This window comes from Girardinichthys multiradiatus, chromosome X, assembly GCF_021462225.1.
Source record: "Girardinichthys multiradiatus isolate DD_20200921_A chromosome X, DD_fGirMul_XY1, whole genome shotgun sequence".
Taxonomy (NCBI): Eukaryota; Metazoa; Chordata; class Actinopteri; order Cyprinodontiformes; family Goodeidae; genus Girardinichthys; species Girardinichthys multiradiatus.
Window position 1 is genome coordinate 31,063,697 of NC_061817.1, and position 24,138 is coordinate 31,087,834.

The 24,138-nt window shown below is 41.6% G+C and overlaps 1 protein-coding gene across 5 annotated transcripts in view; it reads right to left on the reverse strand.

Moving 5' to 3' along the window:
* Positions 1-23,985, reverse strand: part of LOC124862683 (disintegrin and metalloproteinase domain-containing protein 11-like) — a 33,194-nt gene extending 9,209 nt beyond the window's left edge. For all 5 annotated transcript variants that reach the window (XR_007036984.1, XR_007036982.1, XR_007036983.1 and 2 more), the window contains exons 1-21: positions 22,983-23,985; positions 22,312-22,478; positions 17,567-17,643; positions 17,199-17,265; positions 14,093-14,175; positions 13,923-13,986; positions 13,251-13,311; positions 8,235-8,416; positions 7,773-7,844; positions 7,501-7,667; positions 7,323-7,407; positions 5,326-5,416; positions 3,794-3,845; positions 3,277-3,376; positions 3,063-3,134; positions 2,867-2,959; positions 744-824; positions 608-658; positions 458-521; positions 254-359; positions 27-146 (exon numbers count right to left, since the gene is read on the reverse strand). Coding sequence is in view for 2 of the 5 variants with exons in the window: in XM_047356735.1 (XP_047212691.1) it covers positions 27-146; positions 254-359; positions 458-521; positions 608-658; positions 744-824; positions 2,867-2,959; positions 3,063-3,134; positions 3,277-3,376; positions 3,794-3,845; positions 5,326-5,416; positions 7,323-7,407; positions 7,501-7,667; positions 7,773-7,844; positions 8,235-8,416; positions 13,251-13,311; positions 13,923-13,986; positions 14,093-14,175; positions 17,199-17,265; positions 17,567-17,643; positions 22,312-22,478; positions 22,983-23,043 (1,916 nt within the window). In the remaining 3 variants the exon portion in view is untranslated. The remainder of the gene's footprint in view (positions 1-26; positions 147-253; positions 360-457; positions 522-607; positions 659-743; positions 825-2,866; positions 2,960-3,062; positions 3,135-3,276; positions 3,377-3,793; positions 3,846-5,325; positions 5,417-7,322; positions 7,408-7,500; positions 7,668-7,772; positions 7,845-8,234; positions 8,417-13,250; positions 13,312-13,922; positions 13,987-14,092; positions 14,176-17,198; positions 17,266-17,566; positions 17,644-22,311; positions 22,479-22,982) is intronic.
* Between the last annotated feature and the right edge of the window lie 153 nt (positions 23,986-24,138).

Genomic DNA, 24,138 nt, shown 5'->3' on the forward strand with positions numbered 1-24,138 from the left:
AGATGTGCTATATGCGAGCAGCTTACCTGCAGTCCAGGTATTTGTTCTGGTGATAGAGGGTAAAGCTGGTCACCTCACCCTGCAAATCACCAAATTTTGGCTTTGTTGTGACATTTGCACAGAAAAGGAAGCCACATAATACGTCCCTGAGGCAAGAGATGGGAGAAATAAATACAAGCATCTCACATTGGTTACCAACAGCAGGCTGTATTTTGCATTTTGAGCTCAGAACACTGCTACTGGTTGAACTCACGGCTTGTTGCACTGCAGCCAGCGTTTCCCTTCAATGTCCCGACCACAGTTTCCCTTGTCTGTCCCTTCAGCATTCAGCTTCTCATAACAGAACCTGTCTGCTGAATCTGTGGCGATCGGAGATTAAAAAGGCAGTAGTCAGTGTAAAACACATTTGTAGGTTACAGGAAGAGATGGTTCTTCTGTTGGATTTTTTTATACACACTATATCCCCAGAGTCCTTTGCACTGCCCATCACGAGTCCTGCAGCGTCCACCATAACAGCGTCCCTATGGAGGTTAAACAGTGCAGGGAAAGCATGACGCCCCAGCATTTGTAGGAGGCTAGAAAACACGAAGCATGACCCAGGTCTTACCTGACTGCTATCACACATGTAACCATCCAGCTTGTGGACATTATGAGGGCACTGCCAAAGACATAAATGCCATGAATACCAAATATTCCAACAGGATGTGTCCGTTTTATTCAGTGTTTTCCACAGAAAGTTTTACCTGGCTGGAGTCTCCTGTGCAGGTTTCAGGAATATCACAGTCATTCACGGCCTCTCGACAAACAACACCTCTCAGCTCATACTGAGAGACAAAACAGGAGAGATTCCAAGTTGTTGAAAAACTTATAAAGTTATTGGGCTGGTGAGGGTTAAGGTAAGAGGAGAAAATCTATTTACAGGTACATCTCAATAAATTTGAATATTATTAAAAATTTGATTTATTTCACTAATTCAGTTAACTGAGTGACACAATATATAGATTAATTACACACAAATTGATGTTTTTAAGACTTTATGTCTGTTAATTATGATGATTTTGTTAATTATTATGACTTTATTTCTTAGAAAGTTAGAATATTTTATCAGACCAATAAAAAACGGTTTCAATACAGAAAAGCAGGTTTAATGAAAAGTATGTTTATTACCTGCTTAAAGGTTGTTATTATTTTTAAAAGGTACTTTTGATCTAACAATCAAGCCTCATCGCAATGCATTTCCCAATTTACTGAGATTTACTTATATATAGCATTGATCCATAAAAAAACATATATTTTTTATATCTCCCTAAAACAGACATTTCTATTTAGCTTGGTCAAATTTCGCTATGTGTAGGTTTAACAAAAACAAAGATATTGATGAATAAATCTGATGCAGCTGGATGCCACTTGAAATCACAGTTTTCCTTTTTAAATCTACCGCTAGATGGCATAGCAGAGTTTCTTTTGAGAAAGAACAAACCCTTTCTGCAGCATTGTGATTGAAAGAATGCCTTGCTCATTCTCCGAGACTTTTAATAAATCCATGTGGCATGGATTTTCACCGGTACTTTAACCTAAACACATATTTATGGATATGGCAGGGCTGAAAAATAAAAATTTATTTGTCTGAAATGTATCTAGTATGTGCAAGAAGCCTTTAAATAAACTCATTTTTAATTGTAGAAGCAAAACCACACACTCAAAAGTTTTCAACTACAGGGTATCCTTTTATCTTCACCGATAACCTTTCACAAGATTAAAGTATTTAGCTAGAGGGATCTTTGACTGATCCTCTCTCTCCAGATCATTTACGGTCCTGGGTCCTCAGTGATACATTCTTTTCCCCTGTGCACCAAACATGTTTTCCAAAGGATTTAGGTTTGAAGACTGGGACGGCCATAAAATAATGTAAATTCTGATGGTTTTGGATCACAAATCTGTTAAGAAATCCCCAAATTTTCAGTTTTCTGAAGTTCATCATGATGCCAAGAACTCTAGCAAGGTTTCAAGGACCTTTGGAAATAAAGTGGGCACACAGCACCACAAACCTTTCACCATGGTTAAAGGCGGGCATAAAGTGCTTTGTTTTGCACCAAACTGCCTTAAGAGTGTTTGTTGCAGAAAAGCTATCACTTAGCTTAATTGCCCCATAAACATGGTTCCAGTAAAATTCCAGAACAGTTTAGTGAAATTTGTATTTGTATGTTTTTAAAGGCAGGATAGAAAGGTATTTTTCCATGCATAACTCCAAAATAATGTATCGGCAAGAAGATGATGTCATATAGTTGTTATGGAGACAAGATACCAGTTTTTGCTGCAGTTCTCAAACAGTGAGCTTGGAACCTTTTTTTGTTCTATTATAATCCTGCTAACTGTGCCAGGTGGCACAATAATGCATCATAAGTTATTGCCCATCCTAGAGGCAAGTGCCTAAAAGAAATTTAGACCTTTTTATATCATGTTTATACACCAATAATACAGGAAGCTAAGAATTACTAATTGAAGGTGTCCAAAATCTGTTTTATATTATGTAGAATAAATGTGCTTAGGTTGAAAAATGTCAGTGTGAGATTATGCTACCGCAATAAAAGAACATTTGTTTAAGGCATTTTACACATCTTTACTAGGGGTGCCAGAAAAACTTTCTGTGTCAATAAATAAAAGCAGGTATTGTGTACATCATGTTTTTGTAGAGCAAATTGATCAGATAAATGTGACATGAGATGAAATGTGCACTTGAAAAAGTGTTTTTTTTTCTGTCATATTTTATTACATTACATCATACTTTGACCTTGAGATCCTCATATTTTCTATACAGACTCCATATTCTTAGAAATATGGCTGTTTGGATTCTTGTTCAACTTACTTTACAGCCACTGCAGCAGAGTCCATTACTGCACATGGCGTCATGGGTAAGAGTACACTTTTTACAGCAGGCTCCTCCACTGCGGGCGCACTCCTGCAGCCACAGCCAGGGAAACATCGTTGTCTCAAAACACTACTCTGGTCTCAGGTCTCAGGTTGATATATGAACTTACTGTGAAGTAAAGCTGGGTACTCACCACCTGGGATCCACAGTCACACTCTTCTCCTGGCTCCACAAAGCCGTTTCCACACTCTGGAGGGTCCAACAGCTAAAATAATAAAATAAATACATGAGATATGAGACATTACTAAGGAGAAATATAGAGATAAATGGGGTAAAGGGTACAAATAAATAAAATCTTTAAGATTAAGCTATTCAGAAATGGGCATTGTGCCCCTCATCGCCCTCACCTTATTAGGCTTGTTGAAAAGGCAGCTCCCACCCCCCTGGAGCAAGAACTGGATGTACTCATCAACACTACAGCGAGAAAACTTTCTGGGCAGATAAAATCTGTGATCACACACAAACACACGCACGCAGGCACACATACAGACTCATAAACATTAAGACATACACTAAAACACAAACAGTACAATGCCTTTTGGCCAGTCAGGAATGCCAGATCCACCGTGGGTGTGTGTGCCATCACTTTGCAATCTGACACAAATGTTCCCATTTGCAGTAAGCTATATCTCAATTAATTCAAATCTGTATTGTCCCATCTGTCAGGGGGAGCCTAGTCCAAATCATTCATGCAGTAACTTTTAGTTCACAATTTGTAATTCTTTACACAGCAATCAGGTGTCTCCTGTTTCAGCAAAATGTAGTCAAGCTTCAAATAAGCAGCTTGAAATTTCATAAAAGTGATAACTTCTTTCAGTGTGGGCAAAGAAGTAGGATACAACAGCTTTTTGTTAGGGGTTTTACCCAGTGTCTTCCATTATGCAGCCCACCCAGGCATCTGGGCATCTGCAGTCACCTGCAAGGAAGAAAAGAAAACACACAACATAAAACACACGAAATAACATTCAGTTTTTGAGCACCACAGCAAAGGAAAAAAAATATATATACAACCAGAAAACTCTGAAAGACTATCAGAAAACCCATCCATCCATCCATCCATGAATGGATGGATGGATGGATGGGGACAATCGTCCAGACAGCAAGAATTTTCAATATCAATGATGTTCACTTTTAAGATTACAAGAAATGTGGGGTTTCTTCCAACAAAGCAAATACATGTGTAAAATTCTCTTAAAAATCAGCTAATTAAATAAAACCTATCAAAAACCTTCCTTTTTAATACAGTAATGTTATGACCATGTGTGACCTACAAAATCAAGGGGAAGACTAATTTTAACAAGTAAGGTAAACAACAAAAGGTCATTGCTAAAGAAGCAGGCTGTTCACATAGTGCTACATCCAAGCAAGCTATAATGTCAAGTTAAGTGGAGGGAAAAGGTGTGGTAGGAAAGTTTAAAAGATTAGCTGACTTTATTTTCCAGCAGGACTTGTCACCTACCCATGCTGCCAAAAGTACCAATACCTGCTCTAATGACCATGGTGTTACTGTGTTTGATTGGCCTGTAAACTGGTCTGGCCTAATCTGCAAAGTAAATTTATGGAGGACTGTCAAGAGGAAGATGAGAACCATCACAACCAACAATGCAGAAGAGCTTAAGGTTGCCAAAAAAGGAACCTGACCTTCCTTAGGACCTCAGCAACAACAGCTACAGGCTGATAGCCCTCATGCAACGCTGCATTGATGTAGTAATTCATGCAAAAGGAGCCCTGTAAAAGTATTAAGTACATACAGATGTACCTTGCAGCCGGCAAACATTTGTGCATTAAAAAAGTTTTGTTTCTTGGTCTTATGTAATATTTCCATTTTCTGTGAGTTTTTATTTGCTGTAAGCCACAACAAATGAAAAGTCTGAAATTTACCACTCAGTGTGTAATGAATCTAAATAATGAAGGACATTTAAATAAATTTATAATAAACTACTCATACATAATTCACTTTAAGGAAATATTTTTGAACGAGTTCAATAAATATTATCTACCAGCAGGAGGTCATAGGGTGTTTAGTTTAAATCAAAATCTGTCAAAATTCATTCAGAATTCAAAAGAGTCGACTGGCCCAAATGTTGACCAGAAGAACCACAATAAATAGAAATGGGTTACAATACTAAAGCATCTAATAATCAATATACAGTTAAAATTATTTAGAAATAAGATCTGTAAGATATGTATCCACATAATTCCTTAAAATGCTTAACTAACAAGATAAATAAACTGATAAGCAAGGGTAAAATTGAAATTGTTTGTGGACACAAAATGTTAGTACAGTAGTTTAGGATGAAATGGTAACGAGTGGGTATGAATTGGGGCTATAATTTGGGAAAGGGTGAAATCACCTGGAGCCTCTCTGTGTCTTAAATCATTTTCTGTTGTCTTACCTGCTGAGGTTCTTGCATTGTTCCACCTCATCCCAATGTTCTGGCCAAGACTCTGACACAAAGTGATGGCCATCGCCCCGACACTCCCATACTGAAAGTAAAACAGATCAACGTGTAATCTATGAAATGTATATTGTTATTATAATGACCTCTTACTAGTAAATATGAGTTTATATCTAATTGTTTGATGTGAGTAGAAAAATCAGTGTTTTGACTTTGGTACGATTTGGTTATAACCACATATATCTGTTGATTAGTGTTTTTTTGGTCCTTGAGGTCAATAAAGAGCCTAGTAGTGACTTTTTAGTCAGACAGGAAAAAATAGGGTGTTGCAACTAGTCTGTTTTCTCCCGATACATATATAAAAAACTGACCAAGATTGAACAGTCTCCTCCAGGTTTAAAAGAGAATTTGATGTTTAACTGCATTGCTATTTTCTTATTTGTAAGTTGCTTTGGATAAGAGCATCTGCCAAATGCATAAACATAAATATCTGCATGTAAAACATAAGCATAATTACACAAGCTTGAAGGATACTGTTCCTAAACTGACTGAAGATCTCATTTGTAGTCCAGGCTTTACCACCTTTACGTCATCACATCGTAATCAAATACATTTGCATAATGCCTGCATAGTGACTATTTTGATATGCTTTTAACAGAGAACAGATGCCGGCCATCCACCATTTGTTTTTACAAAACAGAGCAGAGTAGGACCTTTAAGCAACGTGGAACCTGACAGGATGGGTACTAAAACAGAGTGTTTCAGGAACAAACTGTCAACAATGTAAACCAAGCAATGTGTGTCTTAAAAGGAAGTATCCTTAATTGTATTTTTTACCCAAATCTAGACTGACAATACAACACACCTGAGTAATGAGATATGTATTTAAAAAGCAGACAGAAGCAAAAAAAAAAAAACCTGCAATTTTTGTCTTTGTTTGGATTTTGGCTGAGGGCATCACAAGAGGCTCAAGAATCATCATGCTGTTCAGCAGGATGATCTACTTTTAAGAGATTTCTACATGAGGCATTCGAGTTACACAGGAATCACCGTATGTGTTTGGACCAGCGTTTGACTCCAGCCGTCCTCTGGCCATTATGAATACTGGAGTGGATGATGGAGCTAAAGAAACTGGTGACATCTTCAGAACTTGAACTGATACATATATGTCTTTACAATTCTGGTTGGATTGTCCATGAATTTACTTTCTTTGCACACTTAATTCCACACTTGTAAAAAGAGTAAATGCTGTGTTTTGCATGTATAACCTTAAATAGTTACATGGTTTGCCAGTACACTGAAATTAACACACATTGAGCTCATACCACTTTATCTTACCAGAGGTGAGTTTTCTCTCTCTTGCTGTCAATTGATGAGATTTTTACTTTGACTGGATTGATGCGAATGGTATAAAGGGTTCTGCAGATAGTGGGGGATTGGGCTTATAATGAATCTGTCTGCCTGCTCATAATTTGTGGTGATAAAGGTCAAATTTTCCTCAAAACATTGCAAACATTTTGCTGCTGCTATATAGATTACAAGTAAACAGTCTTTGAGAAAGTAATTTCATTAAAAACTCTGAATAAAGAAGAAACAAATGGAAAAATACAAATGAGAATATTCAGATCTTAACCTTATGTGAGGTGATCAGGTATCAGCCTGTTTTTTGGAGGGAGCATTTTCATCTTGATTAAAAATGATTAAACAAAATTGCTAAGAAACAGAAAAACTGATTATGGCAAGTTGTTCTACAGGTAACAAACTTTATCTAAAGAGAGTTTGATTAATTTTAAAAGGAAAGTCAGTCTAGTAGCCTTGAACATTTATTTAAACGTCCCGCTGCTGACCCACAAAATAGATTTAGAAAACTGCCAATGAGAAGCAAAGTTTGAATATTCATAATTATTTCAAATTACATTCCTAACTCTAATCTCAGATCCAAAACAAATTTGACTACATGTTCTAAATTATGAATAGCCTAATGCCAAATGTACCTCATTAATTCCTCCTCCTTTTGTTGGAGAACACACTCCTCCTGTGTAGGCTGTCCCACTGCGACTACTGTGAAATGTACGCCCTCTGAAAAGCGCAGAAAACCCTCATTCAAAATCAAATCTCCACTTGAATCTAAAAATTTGATTATCAGCATGTACATTGTGCCAGTTCTCGTACGAGAAAAGATGGACAACATCGCTCTGCTCCTTGATGCTGTCCTTCCTGTACTTCATGAAGTTCTGCAGCGTTATCAGTGTGTCCTCCACAACCGGCATCATGTTTTCCAAGGTCCAGGTCTCCATGGCCACCAACACAATTCTGGTGTTCAGCTGTTCCTGAAAGATCTGAGGACGGTGATCGACTTTGTTATTGTGACTGTGGAGAGAGAACATACATCCTGACAGGTGGTGTTTGTGGAGTTAAGGAGTAGGAGGATTTACGGTCCTCACCGTGTCTGCTGTGTTGACTACAGCTTTGGCAAAGTTCTTGGTTTGGCTGCTCGAGCGGCGCAGCTGCACAAACTGAGGAGAGAGAAAAGATCCACAAATGGCTTAAGAAATGGATCTCTAATGCAAACACTGAAGCACACAGTGGTACAGATCAGTACTGACAGAAAATAAATCCAAGTTCATTCTCATGAATAGAGACAGTCTTGATTCACTGTTTTATAATGTTAGCACCTTTTAGGGTTTATTTAAATTACAGATGAATTTGGCATGCATTGCATTCCTCAAACAAGCAACAGCCAAACCCACACCAAAGTTATGCCAGGGTAAACCAAGATGCTTGATATAGGTACAGCTGCACCAATGCTAAAACATCTCTGAATTTGCCTTCTCCTACTACAAGCGGAGACAGACAACAAAATGTGACTGCTGATGCGCAGTGCTATAGTTATCCCTTTAACTCACCAAATCGTAGTCGTTTACCACCATCAGCTCAATATATTTGGTCTCAGTCTGGACAGAGGGCCTGCGGACAAACCTCTTGGATCTTCTCAGCCCCCCAGTCCCCTGCTGACTCTCCGTTTGGTCTAGTGTGTTGCCGTCTTCAACAATTTCGCTGCTGTCCTGCTCACTGTCCTCTGTACACTCTGGAAACATACAATCAGAGCTGCAAGCAGTCTTTTTTAATAGGGTGGGGGCTGGGAGTTGGCTACATAAACACAGTTTTCCTGAGTAACATTACTCTTTGGAAAACTAAAGCACCCTTCTCACTTATTAGACTCACTGGTAGAGATGTGTCTAAAAATACATGTATTTTTTTATTGCAGCAGTATTATCTTAAGCTGAAAAATAAATACTAGGTTTCATTTGAGTGCATTTATTCAGTTAGGGAAAAAAATCCCATTTAGGACTCATCATTTTTAATGAAATAGCAGATGCCACACTTATTTTAAAGGATCTGTTAGGGGTACCAATGCAATAATTGCTTTAAAATGATTGTAGCATTATCTTTTATTTTACTTCCCTTTTTAAGTAATAAGTGTCTCAAATAACTTTTATTTAGTAATGTTTGACCATTTTTCTTTTTTTTTTTTTTTTTTCCCTCCTTGAACCACCACCTTAACGTGGTGGAGGGGTTTGAGTGCTCAAATGATCCTAGAGGCTATGTTGTCTGGGGCCTAAATGCCCCTGGTAGGGTCTCCCATGGCAAACAGGCTCTAGGTGATGGGTCAGACAAAGAGTGGTTCAAGAATCCCTCATGAAGAAAAAAATATCGAGGCACGTGACGTCGCCCGGTACGGCGGAGCCGGGGTCCCACCCTGGAGCCAGGCCTGGGGTCGGGACTCGTCAGAGAGCGCCTGGTGGCCGGGTTGCTCCTCGCGGGACCCGGCCGGGCCAAGCCCAAACGAGAGACGCGAGGCCATCCCCCAGTGGGCCCACCACCTGCAGGGGGAACCGTGACGGACCGGTGCAAAGAGGATTGGGTGGCGGACGAAGGTGGAGACCTCAGCGGCCCGATCCCCGGATGCTTAGGCTGGCTCTAGGGATGTGGAATGTCACCTCGCTGGGGGGGAAGGAGCCTGAGCTTGTGCGGGAGGTCGAGAGATATCGACTAGAAATAGTCGGGCTTGCCTCCACGCACAGCGTGGGCTCTGGAACCCATCTCCTTGAGAGGGGTTGGACTCTGTTGTACTCTGGAGTGGCCCACGGGGAGAGGCGGCGGGCTGGTGTGGGTTTGCTTGTTGCCCCCCAGCTCAGCCGTCTCGTGTTGGGGTTTACCCCAGTGGATGAGAGGGTCGTATCCCTGCGCCTTCGGGTTGGGGAGAGGTCTCTGACTATCATTTCAGCCTACGGGCCGAGTGGCAGTGCAGAGTACCCGGCCCTCTTGGCGTCCCTGTCGGGGGTGCTGGATAGTGTCCCTCCCGGAGACGGGGGTGGTGAGTTGGATCCGCTGGAGGAGGAGAAAGCCAGTCAGACTTGGCAGGCCCAAGCGCATAGTGAGGGTCTGCTGGGAACGTCTGGCGGAGCCCTCGGCCAGGGATGTATTCAACTCCCACCTCCGGGAGAGCTTCGACCAGATCCCGGGGGATGTTGGAGACATAGAGTCCGAGTGGACCATGTTCTCCGCATCTATTGTCGATGCTGCTGCCCGTAGCTGTGGCCGTAAGGTCTGCGGTGCCTGTCGCGGCGGCAATCCCAGAACCCGGTGGTGGACACCGGCAGTAAGGGATGCTGTTAAGCTGAAGAAGGAGTCCTATCGGCTGTGGTTGGCTTGTGGGACTCCTGAGGCGTCTGACGGATACTGTGAGGCCAAGCGTGCTGCGGCCCGGGCGGTGGCAGAGGCCAAAACACGGGCCTGGGAGGAGTTCGGTGAGGCCATGGAGAAGGACTACCGGTTGGCCTCGAAGCGATTCTGGCAAACCGTCCATCGCCTCAGGAGGGGGAAGCAGTGCTTTGCCAACACTGTTTATAGTGGGGGCGGGAGACTGCTGACCTCGACTGAGGACATTATCGGGCGGTGGAAGGAGTACTTCGAGGATCTCCTCAATCCTGCCATCACGCATTCCGTGGTGGAAACAGAGGCTGGGGACTCGGGGTCGGACTCTTTCATCACCCAGGCTGAAGTCACCGAGGTGGTTAAAAAGCTCCGCGGTGGCAGGGCTTCGGGGGTGGATGAGATCCACCCTGAGTACCTCAAGTCTCTGGATGTTGTAGGGCTGTCATGGTTGACACGTCTCTTCAACATTGCGTGGCGGTCGGGGACAGTGCCTCTGGACTGGCAGACTGGGGTGGTGGTCCCCCTTCATAAGAAGGGGGACCGGAGGGTGTGTTCCAACTACAGGGGGATCACACTCCTCAGCCTCCCTGGTAAGGCCTACGCCAGGGTATTGGAGAGGAGAGTCCGACCGATAGTCGAACCTCGGCTTCAGGAGGAGCAGTGTGGTTTTCGTCCCGGCCGTGGAACACTGGACCAGCTCTACACCCTCTACAGGGTGCTCGAGGGTTCATGGGAGTTTGCCCAACCGGTTCACATGTGTTTTGTGGACCTGGAGAAGGCATTCGACTGTGTCCCTCGTGATGCCCTGTGGGGGGTGCTCCAGGAGTATGGAATCGGGGGCCCTTTACTAGGGGCCATCCGGTCCCTGTACGAGCGGAGCAGGAGTTTGGTCCGCATTGCCGGTACTAAGTCGGACCTGTTCCCAGTGCATGTTGGACTCCGGCAGGGCTGCCCTTTGTCACCGGTCCTGTTCATAACTTTTATGGACAGGATTTCTAGACGCAGCCAAGGGCCGGAGGGGGTCGGGTTTGGGGACCAGTGGATTTCGTCTCTTCTTTTTGCAGATGACGTGGTCCTGCTGGCCCCCTCTAGCCAAGACCTACAGCATGCGCTGTGGTGGTTCGCAGCCGAGTGTGAAGCGGCTGGGATGAGGATCAGCTCCTCCAAGTCCGAGGCCATGGTACTCGACCGGAAAAGGGTGGCTTGTCCTCTTCAGGTTGGAGGGGAGTTCCTGCCTCAAGTGGAGGAGTTTAAGTATCTCGGGGTCTTGTTCACGAGTGAGGGAAGAATGGAGCGGGAGATCGACAGACGGATCGGTGTGGCTGCCACAGTAATGGGGGCGCTGTGCCGGTCCGTTGTGGTGAAGAGAGAACTGAGCCGAAAAGCAAAGCTCTCAATTTACTGGTCGGTCTACGTTCCTATCCTCACTTATGGCCATGAACTTTGGGTCATGACCGAAAGAACGAGATCCCGGATACAAGCGGCTGAAATGAGCTTCCTCCGTAGGGTGGCCGGGCACTCCCTTAGAGATAGGGTGAGGAGCTCGGCCATCCGGGAGGGGCTCGGAGTAGAGCCGCTGCTCCTCCACATCGAGAGGAGCCAGTTGAGGTGGCTCGGGCATCTATACCGGATGCCTCCTGGACGCCTTCCTTGGGAGGTGTTCCAGGCACGTCCCACCGGGAGGAGGCCCAGGGGACGGCCCAGGACACGCTGGAGGGACTATGTCTCTCGACTGGCCTGGGAACGCCTTGGGCTCCCCCTGGAGGAACTGGAGGAGGTGTCTGGAGAGAGGGACGTCTGGGCGTCTCTGTTGAGTCTGCTGCCCCCGCGACCCGGTCCCGGATAAGCGGAAGACGACGACGACTTGTTTTTTTCCCCTCAATAATTATAAATATGATGAAAGACAAAGGCCCATTTTTCTTATTATTATTTTTTGAATTGGCTACAAAAAGATGGCTTGAAAAAACAAAAAACAAAAAGGAAAAGAATGAATATGTGGAAAAGCATCTTATGCTCACCGTTAGGTAGAGTGATGCTGTGGGCCTTTCAGAGGACCCGGTAAACTTGTTAGAGTACAGAGCACCATTGACTCTTTGAAATCCCAGGACGTCTTAATGCCTGGTTCACATGGCAGGATTCTTATACAGATTTTTGACTCGATCTTCCCCTTCCGACATGTCCCAAACATGGTGATGGCACTTAAGATAATCTTATGAGATATTCCTGCTGTGTGTGGCGTGTTAAGAGTCATCTAGTCTGCTTGGAAGGACATCGGGACCGCTATGACCTCAAATCGGGGATGTTCAACATGTTGGATTGTCTTGCCCCGATATCCTACCGTGTGGGGTGTTTCTGAGGAAAAATGAGCACACAAGCTGTTGAATGTGACATGTAGCCAATTAGAAAGCGGAGGGCAATTAATCTGAACTCACATTTGATCTCGAGAGGGTTTGCAAGATTTCCTAACTAAAATCTGAATGTTCATGAGTGTGGTGTGTTGTGCTTGTCATGTGGCTGAACTTCACACACTGTAGGACCAGATATTGGTATATCTACAATTTTTTATCATCATTTGTGGGGTCTCTCAGGTTTTGAAAATCAACCGAAAATTTTAACATTTTGCCGTGTGAATCATGCATAAATTATAACCTGGATGGTGTCTCGATGAAAGGTGACAATGGATCATTATTGTGTCTTTCAGCATTATAAGGGATACATCCAGATGCAAAATAGATCTTCTATGGTCATCTTACTCCACAGACCTAAACCCTTTCAAAAACCTGGAAAGGCTGAAAAGAACATAAAAGAAGTCTCATTCTGGATGATCTAGAGAGATTGTGCAAAAATAATTGGTCAAAGCTTTCTTTCTGTATGCAGAAACATTGTAAAATGTCATAGGAGAAGACTAAGTACTGTTCTATTGGCAAAGGCGGTTTGTACAATGTATTAACAGCAGAAGTACCAATTAGTGTTGATTTTGTTAATACAAGTATTAACTTAAAATGTGATTTTTTATCTCCCCTGGATTAATGCACTCAAATTACAGGTTGAAGTTTTCTCAAACCTTATTTATTTTAAAACATTTTGCACATTTTACACACCAGAGATGCCAATTAATGTATATGTAAACCACACTTATTCTGTCCTGATATGCCTTATGCAAGCATTATAATTGGAAGAGGTCTGTTTTTAAGACTGGTCACCTGGGCAGTGCTGGGATAGTCTGATATCGGGCATCCTGCGAATTAAGTGAGCCCCATTGTCCTAAAGAAAAAAAAACAACATATAGATTAGAAACATATGCAGCATTAATTCCCTTAGGAGCCTTTGTACCTTAATAATTTACAATTCAGAGGTTAGGTGTCTTAGCAAACAAAATACATTCCTCTGAAAAATGTCAAGTATACTGAAGTGCAAAAGCAGCAAGACTCCAGCAAAAGAGAAGATCTGTTCTTGATCAAGTTAAATGCCTCTTCTACACCATATACATATTATGTAGTATTGTCGGCATGTTTTCTCTAAAACAACAATTACTAAAGCTGGGATTGCAAACCAACAAGGGTGAGGTCTTAAGATTCTACAAAAAAAAAAAAAAAAAAAACCTAATAACAAAATAATAGCATGCTAAATATTTTTTATGCTTTAAATGCTACAGGAGGTAAAAACGATCCTGACCAATAGATAAAAACAATATATAAGTGTGTGTTGTCATTATACCCATTTAATTTTGACACTCAACCGACAGACGGCGTACTGACCACCCTCCACTGCTATTTTCTGGTAAACTTTGGGAACCACTGTTCTATCAGATGAAGGTGTTTTCTTCATTCGACCTTTTTGAATTTTGTCTACTGTGCCTTTAATTAAAGGTTTACCTCATGACTTGCATTGTTAACAGGCTCAATTCCATAGGAGTAGAAACCATCAGAGAACATGCCACTGCAAAGCAACAGATAAATTAGTGGATGCAGGACAGAAAAAAATAAGAAGCGAAAAAGCAGGGGTAAGCAGGATTTGGAAAACTGAAATAATGGTTTGTGCTCACCACAGGCCGTGACAAGTGGAGACAGCTGCCCATGACTCTGGTAAACCTCTCAGCCTTCCTTGGTAGTAGCAGTGCTCTCCTCCCTGTAAGGACAACAAGAAAATGCTTTATAATAGACCCGGGGGTTTACATAGCTGCTATTATACTTCATTAGATGCCACCAATCTTCCTGTACCCCCACAGTTGTACAGTTCCAGCGCGGTTGGTGACCTACTTGAGTTTATTCCATTCTCCTGTGCTTCATTCACAGTAAGGGTGGAGGTGGAGGTAAAGCACGCTCAAGGATCTCTTCAATAAATCAACACTCATGCTGCCAGGACTGTTTTGATTAAAGAATGAAGTGTAGCATAAGCAGGCTAAAATTCAAGGACAATCTGCTCATGCTTCCTTGCAAGGCATCAGCCAAGGGGAGGAACCTCCAGGAGAGGAGAGAAATGTTTCTTCACCTGAATTAAACTGAGCTCAGCGGGGTGGGTCTCGGACTGAAATGACGGCACAGATTGGTGTGCCCTGAAAGCATCACGCCTGACACGTCCAGCCGCAGGAGCATCGACACGTGAGGCCTACATCCAGCTGAGTGACAATCTGGTCTGACTGCAGGTCTCCACTCCCAGCACTACAGCCCTCTCTCTCCCTCCCACCTCCCAGAGCTCAAACAGACTGCCTACAAACATTTATGTACATTGTCATAATGCCAAAGCACACCATGCTTTTGTTTTAACTGGCATTTTTCTCCTTCTTCCTCTCTTCTTCCTCCTCCCCCTCCTCCTCTTCTTGCTACAGCTCTGTTCTTCCCTCCCTCCTGGTCTTCTTTCATTCTCTTGGCTGCCAAGAACTTAATGATGCTGCTGAGCTAACTGGTTGCTGTGGAAACAAGCCTGTGATTGGTCAGGGGGATTGAAGTAGAGTTTGGAGCAACTGTGGGTGGGGATATGTAGTGCTGGCTGGGTAGATAGGTGGGTGGGTGCTTGAGGGGCAGTAAGTGGTACATTTGTATAAAAAAAATAGAAAATGTCCACCCTTCGTCCTGGCGAACAGAAAATAGCCACCTTCCTTACCTTTGTCCCAATGCCACGGTGACGTTTTGTTATCCGGTCACCCTGCTATCTTGGTGAGTCTATGTGTGGGTTTGTGGCACTACTTTTGTTTGTCTTGACCGTCTCAGAAAGGTCTTGGCAGACAGTCAGGTAAGACCCTGTATATGCAGGCCGGTAACATTCTTGATCAATGTCTTAGATGCATGGCAGCCTACTTTTAAAGTAGAGAGCACATAATGCACTTTCTATAAATAGACACACCACCAGGATGAGATCAAACAGCAAAACTGTGAATGTAAAAATTGACATTAAAAGAGAAATCCAAACAAATAGCATATCTGCTTCTAAATTTAGAATAATTACACTAATCTGCATCTATTTTTTTCCATAGCAGCAAGCGATTAGACTAGATAATCTAACTGGTAAATTTGACAGTGCAAACAAATAATAATATTAGACAAAATTACAAAAAGGAGCCATTAGAGATGGTTTAAGGTGAAAAAAGCTATCCATATCAACCAGTCCTTGTGGGAAAAACAAATTCCCCTCTTAAATCTAATAATTGCTTGTGCTACCCTTGGTGGCAACAAGATTGTCAACAACTGTTTACAATGACTGGCAACAAGTCTCTTGAATCGCTGTGGAGGGATTTTGATCCAGTCTTTGCAAAATTGTTTGAACTCAGCCACATTAAAGAATTTTCTGAAATGAGTGGTCTGCTTATGGTAATGTCACAGCATCTCAAACAGATGAAAGTCTGAAATGAAAGAAAATATCTGACTAATAACTGCTAGAGAGGTAAATTCAATGAACAGCTGGATTTAAAGTAGACCTCAGAAAAAACAATGAACAAACAGCATGAAGAAGACCAAGGCACACAACAGACACTTCAGGAACAAAGTTGTGGAGAAGATAAAGGCAAGGTTAAGTTATAAAACAGCATACCAAACTTTGAACATCTCACAGCACACTTCAGGTCATCATGTAAACATGGAAAGAGTATGGCACAACTTCAAACCTACCAAGACAGGCCCATCAACCCAAACTGACAAGTGGAAATCATTATCCACAGAAGCACTCAAGAAGCCTATGATAATTCTGGAGGAGCTGTAGAGATACACAGCTCAAGTGGGAGGATCTGACATAAGTCCTGTTGATAGGATAATTAGAAGTTGTGCCCGTGACAAATTTGTTTCTTATGCAAGAGTGACATGAAAAGACGTTAGAGGTCATGTTTAAATGTTTGCCACAACCATGCAGGGGAGACAGGGGAAACATGTGAAACATCTCAGCTGGTTAAATAAGACATCAAATGTAACCTTTTGGCCTACATGCAAAACAATATGGGTTTTGCATGTATTATTTTCTTTACTGTAGACGTTGAAGCTAGACAGAGCCGATAAATAAGCAAATGGAGTTAAACACTGGATCTTAATGAAAGATGGTTTGTTGCAAAAGACTTGAGACTGGAGAAAAAGTAAATCTTCTAGCAGGCCGTAAGCATACAGTCTCAGCTACAATGGAGTGGCTTAGATATTCCTGCATTAGAATGGCCCAATCACAGACCAAAATATATCCAATAATCTGTGGCAAGAGTTGAAAATTACTGTTTGCAGACCCTCTCCATCAGTCATCAGCCACTGTGCAAAATAAATGGGAAAAAAATGATTTTATAAACGTGTAAAGCTGGTAGAGACATACTCCAGAAGACTTGCAGTTTTATTTTCAGTGACTCAGGAGGGCTCTTCGCTTTAAAACATTTCGAATCCATGTATTGATTTATCCACTTTAAAACTGTACACTACTTTGTGTTGGTCTACCACTTAAAATCACAATAAAGTAAATTCATTTAGGGTGGTTGTAATTGTTTGCTAAATGGTCTGCTCAGGACAAGTTGGGTTTCTTCAAACGTTTTAATTGTATACCAAGGGAAGTCAGTTTAAAATGCTACAGTGAATTTTGGTCATGTCTTTAAAACACTAAAGTATTTGCCAGAAGGCAGGTCCCTCACTAATACTGGCATCAGCACATATTCCCTCTGAGTGTAACAAAGTAAAAGAAACTCTTACCACAGACTGCAAGGGTTTGCCGTTGTAGTTAAAGTGCCTCTCCACATAGTCCGAAGACAGCAGGTGACTGAAAAAGAGGAGAAATAACCATCAATATCTGTGCCAGGATCAGAGAAAATGTATTCTGGGATATCTCACCCCTCAAATGTATTCCACACAGTATTACTAGACCTATTAACATGCTTTGCTATTAAAATGTGTGCCTGTGAGAGAGCCACATTGGTATTCCCCATCTTGTCATGTACCATAATAGAAGTGCTAAGTGCATTTGTGTATTAGCAGGAAAAATGCTAATGAGAACAGCTGTGGCAGATTAGGAGTGCTCACTGATACGAGCGAGATGGAAAAACCAATCTGATTGTACTAACTGGTTTAGTTCCAGGTCAAGAGTGAAGGCGCATCCGAAGGCTTGGACCTGAAAACAGCTCTGGGCCAGGTGGACGGGCTGAAGACAGAATAAAATTAATATTACTCAGACAGCCATTATGCTCTGCATTGAAACAATTATGTTTAAGTTAAAGCTGCACTGATTCTGATAAACTCTCATGAATAATTCAGCAGGATCAATACACACAGAAAGCATCTCAGCTGCTGATATATTACAATGACTGATAAAGGTTTTATTTATTGACAGACCCATGCCTGTTTAATATCTGTCGGAGCTCTGTGAGAGGAATGATAGAGGGGGCTTGACAGAGGGGAAGTAGGTGGAGGAGGACAGAACTAGACGTTGATTGGCTATAATCAGTCAAGCTCTACCGATGTCCCTAGTGGACAACTGCCAGCATCATGGAGGTGAGGAGACAGTAGGGCCGGAAGAGTCGGAGAGACATCTACAACAGACTAAGCAGCTCTGACTGTGCCAACCTGGCTTTGATTTCCGTCTAGAGGAACAGGGTCCCAGTGAATTATTTGGTCTTTTACTATAAAATGCATCATCACTGTCCACAAATTATTCTCTCCAGTGAGTACAGACAACATATTTTTCACCACTGTCTTAGAGAGGCTGAGGTTTTGTTAGTGTTTTTATTACAGTACAATAATATTGTTCCACTCTTTTATTCTGCCAGAATCTCTGACAGGACAGTTCAATCACTTGGACCATTTTTGGTATAATTATCCTGATGCCTTCACTGGTAAAACTTAAACTTTATGAGTTGATGAAGTTGTAGATGTCCAACCTTAAAAGTGTGCGCACCCCAGTTAAAATGCCAGCTATTGTTTACATAAAAAATGATACACTTCAAACTTTTTAAACATATCCTGTACCTTTCAACTGTAAAACAAATATGATTGAGGATAAGTACGAATTTATACTTTTTTTTCATTCTTTTTGAAGATGATCAAAGTTCTGGGAAATTTTAATTAGTGATCCACGAGTTCTTGTTTCCATAGGGTATAAATTTAATGTAGAGCAGAGACATTTATCCTAGCCACTCTTCAAAACAGGAAGGAAAACATACCATTTAAGTATGTACAGCAAATGTGTGCTAATCTGCACAAGCCAGAGCACAGTGACAAGAAAACTAAACTTATAGCTACAGTCTAAGCAACAATTAAAATATTTAAAACAACTGTAACTTGACTATCAAGGTTTAATGAGGACTTAAGTTAATCTTGTCAACATCACACAAAGCAGGATGGAAAAGGGGGTAAAACAAAATCTGTTCTTCAGACAGCGCCCTCTACATTTATTGGCTGAAAAAATGTGTTCTACCTTTTAACTGAGGTCATATAAAGAAAGGACCATAATTGACTGAAAAACTCAAGAATGTCAGAAGGAAAACAGTTTTTTTGGTGCTTCTGAAATTGTTGTGTGCCTTTCCTTTCTTCTCACCTTTCCATAAGGTCAAGGCGTCCTTGGTTTAATTCTGCTTGTGGGCTTTTCGTTTTTAAAGGAAATGCTTTACTCTTTACAATCACTCACTTCCCCTTGCACAATAAGAATTAAAATAAGGTAAAAGGTAACTACGGTCAAATCAAAATCGCATACATACATGTAGGTTTTCTAAATCAGTAAACACAATATCAATAATATACAATATATATTTTGTGCCATATACAGGTGCATCTCAATCAAGGAGAAAATCATTAATAAGTACATTTAATTCAGAAATTCAATTCCAAAAGTGAAAATCATATATTAATTTATTCCACACAAGCAACGTCCAAACATTAAACAGTGTAAATCACAGCAAAAAAGGTATGTTGTTATTGCTTTAATTGGTAGTAGTATTGCTGCTTATATGTAATTATAAGATAATATATTATTTGTACATGTGTAGATAACATTAAAAGAAAATCTATATGTTATAGCACCTTTCAGATCAGTGTGAAAGTGAGTCTGGAAAAGGGGTGGGTCACTATAAGTTCATACTTCTTCCCACACCTTGAATATGTACACCAATTGTGTACATTTCATGTTCCTTCTCTTCTTTTTGAAAATCCTGTATATGTCATTACATAATTAAAAATAAAAAAGAAATAAATTCATGTCAGGTGTTTATTTATAATGATTTTGATTATGGCTTACAGCAAATGCAAAACCAAAATTCAGTTTTTCACACAATTAGATTAGAAAATGTGGCCTACATAAAATGATGTCCAGTTCAGGACTCCTTTTGCATGAAATTCAGTATCAATGCAGAGTGGCATGCGGGAAATCTGACTGTAATCTCTTTCACAAAACATTTCCACCATAAACTTGCAAAGACTCTGAGCTCCCTCTGGTCATTCATAAATCCCAAGTGGGGACGCTGATATCCCACACAGCTGCGAGTTTACAAAGCTAATAAATCCTGTAGTGTGGGACGACAGGAGGTGTCGTGTGGCATCGATGTTAGCACTACGTATAAAGTCTGCCTCTGAAGTTTCCCCATAATGTTCTTTTAAAAACAACACTGGCAGAGGAGCTGCTTGTGAACCCTGTAACTGGCTGGTTAAACACAAACCATGCATCACCACTACATCACTCCAGCTTGCTCCTTTACGTGTTAGCGGACAGGTGGCCAAGACTACCTCGCTTGGCGATTCAGGGGCATTACAGAGACAAGTTGACTTTTAACCCCCTCGCTGCATCACTTCTTTCAGTACAAACATGGAGACGACAAAAAGGCACATCTATCTCTCCTTGAAGTGCATGTGAAAGAGGCTCTGCTGAGATGTGAAGGAAGCCCAGTTTGCTTTAATCACAACCTTAAACTTATCTGCTTCGCTGGGTCTGGTGTCTCCAGTCTTCTTTTCTACAATACTTCATAGATTCGCAATGGAGTTTAGCTCAGGGCAGTTTGCTGCTCAATGAAGCACAGTGACACCGTGGCCATTAAACCAGGTATGGGCACTTTTGGCAGTGCCTAGTCCTGCTGGAAATGAAATCAGGATCTCCATAAAGCTTTTCAGCATGAAGTGCTCTAACATTGTATGGCAGTCGGCTCCTGTGGAAAACTCAAACTGAACCTCAAGCAACTTGGATTCTGTGCTTTTCCACTGTTTCCATTTAAATATATCACTCTCTGTGTATTGAATCAATATACGATGTGTGTCACTTTTGAAACTGATTTTTCTGTGATATTCTAATTTACTGAGATGCACCTGTAGCTACTGTGTTGTACTGAGAAACTGGACTGGACTGAAATGAATATCCTGAAAATGTCTGACTCTTTAGAGCCCTTAGGAAAAATCTGCATGGTTAAGGCCACCCATGCCACCAGAGCAACATTAGTAAATCTTAGCCTTAGTTTTATATGTCTCTAAATTGTTCTAATTTTTTTCTTGTAATAGAAATATGATAGTCAAACTAGTACATCATTGTTCAGTTTATTTCCTTAACTTCCTAACCTTTCTGGATACTCATCTTGCAAAATGGAAACTTTAGATAAATGGAATAATCAATTTGTCTATTTTGAGCAAAATTTGATGTTGCAGAAAAGAAAAATGGGTTCAGATCATCATCAGACCTTGCTGCTTCTAAATTTATCTGTTCCTTATTTAAAGCATCTTTAATATTACCAAAAAACAAAAGGCAGCACGTCCTGAAACCAAAAGAACCCGACTTTCTGAACTTGTGTAACTGGCATCTCTTTTGTGTACTACGTGTTTTTAATTATATATTAGTGCTGCCGTGTGACTGTGACATTCTTTGTGGCTCTTTGTATGTGAGAGAGAGATACTCAGAGAGACGACTCCAGAAAAAACGAATTAGGGAGTGTTGGAATCATCCTGCACCATGCAGTACTTATTTAGGGACATACTTCCACACACCACTGAATAATACAAAAGTCAGGGAGGGGCTCAGTACGGTAACGAACATGACGTCTGAATATTTGATGAAGGGTCATGTGGAGAGACTCAATCCAAAAATCCAATCCAAAATATTGGAGTGTTTAAATGAGTCAAAACCACAACATGTTGAGGACAGGACATCAGCCTGTAATGTCAATCCTGAAACGCAGACAGACAAAAAGTATGTACCTTCAGGGTCTTTTCTGACCGATACCGATTCCGGTTTTCACAGATTCAATTTTTTTTAGAGAAAAGTGGAAATGTGCTGCAGGTTCCTTAACAGACACAGTAGTATATATAATACTAACAGGATGTGAACAAATAACAAGATTATCACAGTTTATGCATCAAAGCATACTTTTATATACTTTAAAGTACAATTATTTGGTTGATAGGTTCATGAAGAAAAGATAGCAGGCGTTCTTGGTTTGAATGAATTCAATGTACTAAAACCAAAAAGTTGCATCTTTCAGTATTTGGCCTGCTGACTGCCGAAATGACAACATCCTCTGATTCAGATCTCTGGTGTATTGATGGTTTCACCACCACAAAAAATATATGATGCTCATAAACATTCGTCTGTCTTCATTCTGTCCCACAGAGTTTCTGTATAACATTGGAAGCAACAGGGTTAGAACTGGAGAAGTACAAGGATAATCCAGTGCATCCAGTTCATCTGGGATGCCTTTCTTTTTAATAAGATCCAGTTCTCATTTAGAAGGAAGATTCCTTGTGGTATCCCTGGTTGCTTAATTAACCCAGCCAGGCTGAGAACTCACAGAGTGAATAAAGGTGACGATAAACAGAAGTATGGACCTGAGAGGTGACTTACCGAGCTATCACCACTGCTATTCTTCACTCTGGTATCCAAGTAGCCATGAGCCATTTCCTCCTCTGACCGGATCTGCTGCACCAGTCGTTTTGGATAAGTGATCTCAGTTTCCCCATTATCCAGCTGGTCTGAGGGGGCAAACCAATCCCACAATCCTCCATCTGCACCTGGACAGGAACATCAGATTCCAGAAGCCTGTGCTGGTAGTTTTAACAAGCATACATCATAGATAATAGACGTGTGTGTGATGACCTAATTAAGCACACTGTGTACCTAACAGTGTTTAATCAGTTTCTATTTTAAGACATTTATTTCATATAAAAAATGTGTTATGATATAAGACATAAATAGGGCCTGTTTGAAGGTAATTACTGGTAATCACTAAGTTTGCAAATAATTTATTAAACATTGTGCTTTTATGTGTTAAGTGCATTAAACATCCTAAGAAGACGTTTATTACACTAGGTGGAAAGCCCTGCGTTGGAAAAATATTGATGGGGCAAATCTATAGGATGGTCAATGAGCTATTTTAGCACCGAGATCCTGCAACGATAAGATCTCCGTCAAGAAAAGGTCTGCTCATGGGGAAAAATGTGGATGCAAAGGAAACGAAAAGGGTGCTCCCGCTCTCGATCCGAACACCCCCCTCTCTTTCACCTCCCCTCGCTTACCTGACACCGCAAGCCTCTCGCCCACTGCACCAAAGACCATGAAGCACCACACCGCCAGCATGATCTTCACATATTCCCTCTGATTACCGCATGGAGAACCCCGGCAGGTGGAGAGGAGGAAAATGATCAAAAAACGCACAGCAGAGATGATGGCGAGGATCCAAAGTTAATCTGCTAAACATCTGATGATGCGCGTCCTCTCATCTCTCCCCCCTCTCTACCTCTCGCCCTCTCAGCTCCGGCCAGTACCGCCACGGAGAATCTGGATTTGCATATCACAAAGATGAAAAATGAATCGATCCGGGCCTACAGACTGATCGGCGATGGGATCGGCGAGGAACGAGAGAGCGCGCATCGCGGATGCATCGCTCCGCAGCGCTTCGCGGATGCGTAGTAGGCTCTGGGTGTACGGCTGGAGTTGTATATGTGTGTGTGCGGTATGCGGAAACAGAGGGATGGGAAAGCGAGCAGAACTGCGAAGGGTCTGCGGCGAGGAGGACACGTGGGGCCGCGGTACCCTCCCTTATCCCGCGCCACCTTCTCCTCTCGTTGCCATGCAGCGCTGCGCAGGGAGAGGATGCGGCAGTCCGACGTCTGGACAGCACGCCCGAAGAAAAGCCATGAAGGAGACCAACGGTTAAGAAGTTCATTTCAGTTTGTAATTAAGAGGGTATGAACGCTGGAGAAAAATGTTTCGGACTCGATATGTATTCTCGACATGGCTGCAGGTCTGCAGAGGACTAAGGTGTGTCCCGACTATCAGGCAAAACCAATCCTGATTGTTTCTGTGGTAACACGCTCAGACAATTGATATTCATTTAGATTTTTGCAATAAAACTCAAAATAAGATCAAAATAATAAAAATTCAAAACCTGTTGTGTTTACAGTAACTAAAAAGTCTTTTTAAACTTAAAGAATGAAAATCCTACTGTGTACACCTTTGAACCTCAGATGAGTAAAAACTTGAATTTAAACAAACTTTTGTTTATAAGCATGTTTAAGAACATTCAAACTGCATGCAGAAACAGCTACAGCTAATGAAATGAAAAAAAAAAATCGGTTTAATTAGAATAATATTTAATGTTTATACAGAAATGTTGCGTTAAGACCATGCTATGCCCTATAAATGAGGAACACAGCTGACTGTGTATTTATG